Raw genomic sequence first — 8810 nt, 5'->3', positions numbered from 1 at the left:
TTAGATTTTTCAGTGTACAAGGTAAAAGCAATAAACAATATCATTAAAGCAGAAATACAGCAGAAGATCAGCAAAACAGTAAGTATGAAAGCATGTTGAAACCAATAAAAGCATACTTTTGGGGTAATTCAAACAATTTAAAACAGAGTCCAATCTTATGGGTCAGGGAAAAGAAAAAGGATCTACAAAAAGATACTTTGTGGAATCGGGGGGATCAGACTGTGAGCCATAATGAGCCACAAAGACCTGGGTTTGAATGTCACTTCTGCACTCAACTAAAGAGAATGCTTTATCCTCGGTCTCCCTCCTTCCTCCCTGCCCCACATATTTACATAAGATGAGATACTTGCATGAGATACTTACATGAGATACTTGCAGCTGCCAGTGCCGTGCTAGGGATTAAACCTGTGCCAGATATGGCTGGGGGATGCTGCCTAACACCCCACCAGAACATTGGGATTCCTAGCTCAGCAGTTCCCACATCTGTCTTTGCCGATGTGATGTCTTAAGGTTCCAAGGTGCCCATTAAGTTCCCCTGCAACACTTTCATCACCCCGGTTTGAGATTTGAAGCCTAAGCTTTAGGAAGCAGCCCCAGTTGCAGTATGTGTTTTCTTTCTTTCTTTTTAAAAAATATTGAATTGTTTAAAAGTGCAAACATAACAAAATGTAAGAAAACAAAGATTTAAAAATTCAATCTGTATAGCTTCTCACCCTGGGAGGACAAAAATAAAAGGATCTAGAGCAGCTTTAAAGCAATTCCCTTTTAGGAATAATAAATATTTATTAAAGTATTATCCACTTGTAAGTGCCATTGTTATTGAGAATAAAGGTTGTATATAGTCTTAAATTTGAGAAAGGCATTAGCATATACTGGTGGCACAAATCCTATCACTTTCCCCTGGGGAAACCCAACCTTTAGCACTCAAGATTAAAGTTAAAGAGCAGGTTTTCCCTAGGAAAGGAACAGGGCAAGGGGGAATCTGCCAGAACTGCGCTTTCTAGGCATGGAACAAGCAGAAGTATGGATGAGCCCTGAGTGACCATTTGCCTCAGTATTTGTGTAAAAAATAAAACCATACCCTATATTGGGGGGGGGGGGAGTGTCATTCAAGCTCTACCCTTTAGGTGCTTTTAGTTTGTGAGATATCTTTTCAAGGACAGCATTTTGCAAAAACCCTTGAACACCAGCAATCCAGATTATTAAGATTAATATCCAAATTACTGAGAGGTGTGCTTTCTTTGCTTACAGATATACACCAAAGAGCCCCCTGAGGGAGCCAGACAGATCCAAAGAACTGGAAGCAGATTCTTCACAGAGCAACTCCTATAGGAACACACTCTCCAGAATGCTGCGCCTCAAGGTATGTCTACCTTAAAACCTTGCTTCTTCTCTCACTGTATGAAAAGGGGATTTAAATCAGGAAATATTGCTGTGAATTTCCCACTCAGGAACTGCACTCCTAATTATCTGCTTCCCCCGAGGGGGTTTGAACCCACCACTGTTTGCAAACAATGAACTTTGTAAACAATGGTCTGTCGGCAAAGGCAACCCCATTTAGGGAAATTTAGCATATTGTAATTTTATTTGTATTAAGGGTTTTTGTTTTATTATTGTGCTTCTAATGGGATACAATTAGCTGTCCATGCCTCTGAAATCCTAAATAGGATGATGGGTGGTATATAAATGTTTCTGAGAGTTTAGGAGACTGCTATTCCTCTCAGTTCCCAGAGCTTCAGTCCCCAAAGTTCTCCGGGATGAGGGACTGGTGGTTAAACCAGTCTGAGAACATGTGGAGACTCTTTTCAGGAGGGAGAGAAGCAGGGAGTTGGGACAACCAACTTTTTTGCTTCCATATAACACTTGCTAGTTTTTCTGGTCTTCCTGCTGCCTCCCCCCCCCCCCCGTGCTTCTTCTTTATCGGTGGTAAGATTTATTATTTTCCTCTGCCCCCATCCAATTCTGCTTTCACATCTTGAGTTTATCTGGAAAGTATACTGTCAGGGAACGACTTGGCTGAAGTTGCTGGAGGAGAGAGACTTCGTTCCTTTAATGAAGACCAGGTTGCTTTCCTAATGCCTGAAATGTGCAGCGGTGAAAGCAACCGCGGGGAGGGGGGTGGACGGGGGGGGGCTGTTGGCAGGAAGGATGGGGGAAAGCGAGCACTTGTGGCTTTGCAAACCTCTTGAACCTGGGGGGATTTTTGACAATCTTCAAGGCTTTATCCAAATCCCAGCAGCTTCAGTGGGAAAAGGGAATCCTCCTTTGCCAGGTAGTGATTCCTGCCCATCAAACAGCTTGGAGTTAGGTGAGAGGAGGGTGAGCCCATAAGTCTTGTAAACTCTGAGGATCCACTCATGGGTGTAGCCAGGGGGGCAGGGCAGATGCTCACAGGCATAGAATTTTTGTTAGAGGGGTTTTGGGGAGAAATCATGGGTAGAAATACATGATTTCATTATGTGGGGCAGGTTTCTGCTGGGGGGGAGGGGGCAGAACCTCAGTTAAGCGAGTGCTTTCAATGCTGCCCCAACTTCAGCTCCAAAGCTGGACTATGATAGACCATGTGGAAGGAGAAGAGACTCAGCAAAGAGCATTTAAGAAGGCTGAACATAGCAGACCTAGTAAAGTAAGTGGAAATCTTTTGCCCCACCACAAAAAGCCTCTGCTCATCTCTCTTGCTCAGCCATGGGTATGTCTAAGGAGTCAGGGAGGGGCAGCTTTCCCCCCTCATCAAGTAAATCAATACAAAATCTTAACTGAGGTTCTGCACCCCCCACCCCAAACATAAATGTTGGCTATGCCCATGTGCTCAGCCATGCGCACCACTTGTACCATAGAGCTGTCATTCAGTGCCTTGCAGAAAGTAAAGACATGGCTAGTGACAACGATGACAGGGGAGCATCTCAATGGGCTTTGGTTACTGAGTATGCACAGAAAAAACTGCATTGGAAAAAAAGGAAGAATTTGAGAAAGAAGTGCTGAAAAGGTTTTCAGCAAATCCAAGAAAACTTGTTTTAGTTTTGTTGTTTTTTAAAAGTAACATACAAAATACATGTTCCTTGTAATTTCGCAAAATATACTCATTAACTGCATGAAAGGTACTCCCTGGTGCTAATTGTTTTATTTAACTTCCTAGTTTTCAAATGACTGAAAATTTTGACAGGATTTTTCTGAGCACTTGGGGGCAAAATAATAATTTAAAACAACTGTTGTTGAGGCATTTCATTCTGAATCTGCCAGAGAGCCAGAGAGGGGTTGATGGCAAGTGGGTGTCCTGCACTCCACCACCCCAGAACACAAATCCTGGCTACGCCCATGGTTCTGTGCCCTTATAAGCTCCCACAGTGAGAGAAAGAACCAAACCAATTCAAATTACAGGAAACATTAGGAAGAACTTTCTGACAAGAGCTGTTTGACAATGGAATGGCGGTGAGTTTGGAAGATGGTGGACTCTCCTTCGTTGGAGGTTTTTAAACCAAGGTTGGATTGCAGGGGGTTGGACTAGATGATCCTAGGGTGTCCCTTCCAACTCTGCAGAGGGTCGTCTAGTCTAACCCCCTTCAGTGCAGAAATCTTAACTACAGCACCCATGACAGGTGGCCATTCCAACCTCAGCTAAAAAACCTCCAATGAAGGAGAGTTCACCACCTTCCAAGGAAGTCTGTTCCACTGTCAAACAGCTCTTACTGTCAAAAAGTTCTTCCTGTTTAGTCGGAATCTCCTTTCTTGTAACTTGAAGCCATTGGTTCGAGTCCTACCCTCCCGAGCAGGAGAAAACAGGCTTGCTCTATCTTCCATGTGACAGCCCTTCAGATATTTGAAGATGGCTATCATATCTCCTCTCGGTGTCCTCATATCCAGGCTAGGTAAAGGTAAAGGGTAAAGGGACCCCTGACCATTAGGTCCAGTCGTGACCAACTCTGGGGTTGCGGCGCTCATCTCGCTTTACTGGCCAAGGGAGCCGGTGTACAGCTTCTGGGTCATGTGGCCAGCACAACAAAGCCGCTTCTGGCAAACCAGAGCAGCGCACGGAAACAACATTTACCCTCCCGCCGGAGCGGTACCTATTTATCTACTTGCACTCTGGTGTGCTTTCAAGCTGGTAGGTTGGCAGGCGCTGGGACCGAGCAACGGGAGCTCATCCCGTCGGGGGGATTCGAACCGCCGACCTTCTGATCGGCAAGACCTAGGCTCTGTGGTTTAGACCACAGCGCCACCCTGTGTCCCTTATATCCAGGCTAAATATACCCAATTCCCTTAATCAAAGAATGTATCAATTTTATTACATAAGTAAGGACAACCAGGAGTCAGGCTCAGCAAGCAAGGGAGCCCATGCCACCTTGGAACCCAGCTGGACCTCATTACTCAAGCAAAAATCACCTGCAAGCCCTTTAATTTCGTTGTCCCTGAGAGGGGGCAATGACAATAAAGATATTATTATTATTATTATTAAACCCCTTAAGGCCCAGGGAAAGCCAATGGCTAACCTGGGTGGGCAGTCAAGCCCAGATCTGGACCATTCCTTACTGAGCTGCTGCATTTATGTGGCTCACCACATGAGGGCAGCAGTTCATGAGGAAGCGAAGGCCTTGCACTCTGCCCTGGACTCATTAAGGAATGGTGGCACAAACATCTAACTAATAATTATAATGCTTGCTAGTAGTGGTGAGAGAGCAGCTCTGTGGGCATAGCCTGTTTTCCCCACTTCTTGTTCAGGTTTTACATAGTCATTTAGAATAAACAAAACATGTCATGTAACAACAACCGTGTAAGGCAGGTCAGTATCATTATGTTGCAGATGGGAAACCGAGGCTGAAAAAGGCAAGCCTCAAGCCACATGGCAGAGGTGCAGTTTGACTCCTGATCCAATGCTCATGATCCAATTTAATTTCAAACTGATAAGGTTTTTTATTTATTTATGTTGTAAAATTTATACACTGCCTGGTTGTTGTTGTTTTAAAAAATGAAAGCCCTCACAGCTGTCTAAAGACTGCTGTCTAAAATAATCGATAAGGAGAATTAGCAACAATAGTTTCAATACTTTCCTCCTCCTAGTGGTGCAGCAATAAAATTGCTAGCACATTTGCAAAGCTAAGCAGGGTCTGGTGTGCGTTGCAGGGGGTTGGCCAAATCAGTGTTTCTCAACTGGGGTGTGGGGAGGGGTCACCTGGGAGCCCCCAGGATATTCCAAGGGGGCACAGGTGAAAATCGCGTAACTGGGGAGCCACAGCACGAGACCAGGAGGCCATAGAGGGAAGTGAGAAGTGAAGAAAACAGAGACGTGGCCAAGAAAAGAAAAAAGAAAAAAGAAATAAACAGAGAAGTAAAGCAAATACAGTGGTACCTCAGGTTACATACGCTTCAGGTTACATACACTTCAGGTTACATACGCTTCAGGTTACAGACTCCGCTAACCCAGAAATAGTACCTTGGGTTAAGAACTTTGCTTCAGGATGAGAACAGAAGCTCAGTAACAGCAGCGGGAGGCCCCATTAGCTAAAGTGGTGCTTCAGGTTAAGAACAGTTTCAGGTTAAGAACGGACCTCCAGAACAAATTAAGTTCTTAACCCGAGTTCTTAACCACTATAGAAAACAGAGAAGTGGAGTGAACCGAGAAGTGACCATAGTTCCAAGTGGATGGATTCACCACACCCCCCCTACGGCAACATTGCTTCCATTTCCTTCTCCCTCCCACTTTGGGATGAAGCAAAATTGTTTTTCATGGCATTTCCTACTTCGTATTTGGTAGAATCAGGTTTCAGTAGTATGAATGATTTGCTCGGCCTAATGCAGAATCACCTCAATGGACAGAGATGATCTTTGGTTATCCCTAACAGAGATAGAACCGGATATAAAAAAGCTTGTTTCTGGTCCTCAAGAACAAGGTAGAGAAATACTTAAAAGTGTAAGTTTTTACGTAATTGTCTTTTCTATAAATTATAAAAATTGTAAGTTAAGCATGTTCCATTTAAAAACAAAACTACCTTTCTTAATAACTACCTTTGTACAGGTAGGAAGGGGGGGCCACAGGAAGGAAAAAAGTTCAGAAGGGGGCCACAACTCGAAAAAGGTTGAGAAAATTTGGACTAGATGACCCTCAAGGTCTCTTCCTACTCTACCATTCTATGATTCAAAAATTAAAATAACAATAGAGTGAAAACAGGTTGAAACTCACATCAGCTTTCTAAACATCTGGGTAAAAAGGCAAAGGTAAAGGGACCCCATCTGGGTAGGCTTGTCTAAACAAAAAGTGTTTTCAACAGGTGCCAAAAAGAATACAGTCAAAGTGCCTGCCGGATATCAATAGGCAGGGAGTTCCAGCAATACTGCTTTTAAGCAGGACAGGGCCTAGCACGGTAATTTTAAAAGGTTTCTTTAAAAAAAAAAAAGCCAAATCATCACAAAATGGTGCAGGGACTTCAGTACCCTTCGTAATCCTTCTTGGCACCTCCTGGGTCTTCCTTGACCCTCCTAAAAATATGGCATTGCTCCCCAGTCTGGATCTCCCTGACATTGTTCATTTCAGAGCCTGGAAGCCTTCATCACAAGGATGGTCCTGCTAGGGTGACTGTTTCTGCCTCCTTCCAGCTCTCTCTTAATGCTCACTTCATCCCGTGAAGGCAGCTGCTTAGCAGTTACTGCTTCCAGGATGGAGCACAGCATATGAGCAAATGTCCATATTTAGGCAGCACGAGGAGGAGCTACTTGGTTTGTGCAAACTCCCCCCCCCCCTTTTCCTCTCTTGGCTGATGAGGAAAAGCAGGCAGGCAATGCTAACTTGCTCCAGTCGCTCAGCCCCTAGCTCTGGGCCTGAACGTCCAAGCGCGTCAGCAGCTTTGCCCAAGGATATACAGAGTCCGTCTGGACCACGGCAGGGCTTCTCCAGCCTTCTGCTGATGGTGGGTGAATGTGCCTGCAGCAACAGCAGCAGCAGCAGCAGCCCTGGCTGACCACCGGTCCTCCTCAGGATGACTCCCCAGCAGAAAGCCAGCTTGTCACCACAGGGGCAGAGTGAGCAGGATTTGGGAGCCTGTCCTCCCACCCAGGAGTGGAGCAAGGCAAGTACTTGAATGGTGTGAAAGGAGGCTGAAGGTGCAGAGAGTCTGTGTCAAGAGGTACAGCTGGGCTGGCTGTTCCATGTGTCTAGAGAAGTTACCTCTCTGTCCGGGCTGGAACGGCTCGTCCCCACATTCCTTCCTGGACGTTTCACTTTTTCCAATTTGTTTTTCTTCCCCTTCCCTTCTATTTATTGCTCGTGTGCTCATTTCTCCGCCAGCTTCCCCTGATGAGCCGCTCTTGAATCCTGGCTTATTTTCTTTTACTTGATCGTACCGCAGAATCTGCTGAACCCGCAGCTGCTTCCTCCGACCATACGTATTTCCCCGCACCGGGATAAACTTTCCGTGCTTAGCTAGACGGTGTGTAACCACTAGACCTGTCCAACACACTTTCCTCTCGGCAGCCAACACATCTCTGTGCGCAGAGTACATGCTTATACAATGGTTCTCTGTGTGCTGTTCTTGTGCATGCCATATATCATGCACATGCTAAAACAGACAGGTCTACCACTTTGAAGTGCTTCTGAATACCAGTTGCTGGAAATCACAGGGGCAAAAGTTGCCCTTGAGCATCCCACTGGGGTATCTGGTAGGCCCCTGTGAGAACAGAACGCTGGACTAGATGGGCCATTGGTCCAATCCAGCAGGCTCTTATCCGTTAGACAATATTTGCTCAGCACACCCATTAGGCAGAATTCCATAAATATGTTTGTGGTTTACCGAGACTGAATAATATAATCACAGACTGATTCATGGCTTGACATTTCAGGGCCATTTCACACATTCCCTGGACAATATAAACCCAGATTTATATCCAACCCACAGCCAGTTCTCTACTCCTGGAAGAGTGTAACTGTCCAATATGCATATTTTAAAGCACCTGTCAGTCACACTGACAGTTCACATTCTGAAAACTGTCTAAGACTATCAGTAGCTACATTGGCTATGCTCTGGTCAGAAGCAGTAATTCTTCTGAATACCAGTTGCTGGAGACTACAGGAGGGGAGTGGGCTCTTGTGTTCAGGTGCTGCTTGCTGGTTTCCCACAGGCATCTGGTTGGCCACTGGATGCTACACTAGATGGGCCACTTGTCTGATCCAGAAGAGCTCTTCTTCCATTCTTCTGTTTAAGTAGACACCTGAAAATTGCAAAGCATAAAGAGGCATTTCGTGTAAAGCTGTTGGGAGTTTTTTGCTAACCTGGATGGTTAAGACCATGACTTTATTCTTCATTCAAATGTTTCAAGGGGACATCTACTTAGGGTGGCTATGTGTCCTACATTCCCAGAAGAGAGTACTGTATTTGATGAGCTGTCCGGTTTAACAACAGAAAACCCTAAGAAGCAAGAGCAAGTTGTACACCAACAGTTAGGACCTTGGCAACAGACTAAGCAGAGATGGATATATGCATTTCTGTTTAAATTATAGTAATCATTTGTAGTATAAATATAAATTAGCACAGGGTGATGCATTTCCTCTCCTGGAGTGATGAGTAAGTGGACAGCTTATACCCACTGGGTAGGAAATGCCTGGCAAAGAAGGTGCTCAGTTGCTCCAGACCAGCTTACTTGATGCTTGAAGCATGAGCCCTCCAAAGTTTAGGTAGACCTACGCCAGCTGCTGCCCTCCACTTGTAGAGGTGGCCGAATTTCATGGTGAGGTGAATTTCTGTCAACCAAGGCTGCTGTTTTTTATACTGTTGTTATACTGTTGTGATGCTGTTTTGTCTGCTAATGTTATAGAACTGAATGCT

General features: G+C 45.0%; 1 protein-coding gene across 3 annotated transcripts in view; it reads left to right on the top strand.

The window, feature by feature from the left end:
* The first annotated feature begins 370 nt into the window (after positions 1 to 370).
* Positions 371 to 8810, top strand: part of LOC128406225 (rho GTPase-activating protein 20-like) — a 93680-nt gene continuing 85240 nt past the window's right edge. For 2 of the 3 annotated variants that reach the window (XM_053373388.1, XM_053373387.1), the window contains exon 1: positions 371 to 1363. In XM_053373388.1, the coding sequence (XP_053229363.1) occupies positions 1349 to 1363 (15 nt within the window). In that variant the 5' untranslated portion in view covers positions 371 to 1348. Of the gene's footprint in view, positions 1364 to 1673; positions 2309 to 8810 lie in introns of those variants that run through there. The other variant, XM_053373391.1, reaches the window with a different exon arrangement.

This window comes from Podarcis raffonei, chromosome Z (genome assembly GCF_027172205.1).
Source record: "Podarcis raffonei isolate rPodRaf1 chromosome Z, rPodRaf1.pri, whole genome shotgun sequence".
In the NCBI taxonomy this organism is placed as follows: domain Eukaryota; kingdom Metazoa; phylum Chordata; class Lepidosauria; order Squamata; family Lacertidae; genus Podarcis; species Podarcis raffonei.
This window is presented reverse-complemented; position numbering and strand designations above follow the sequence as displayed.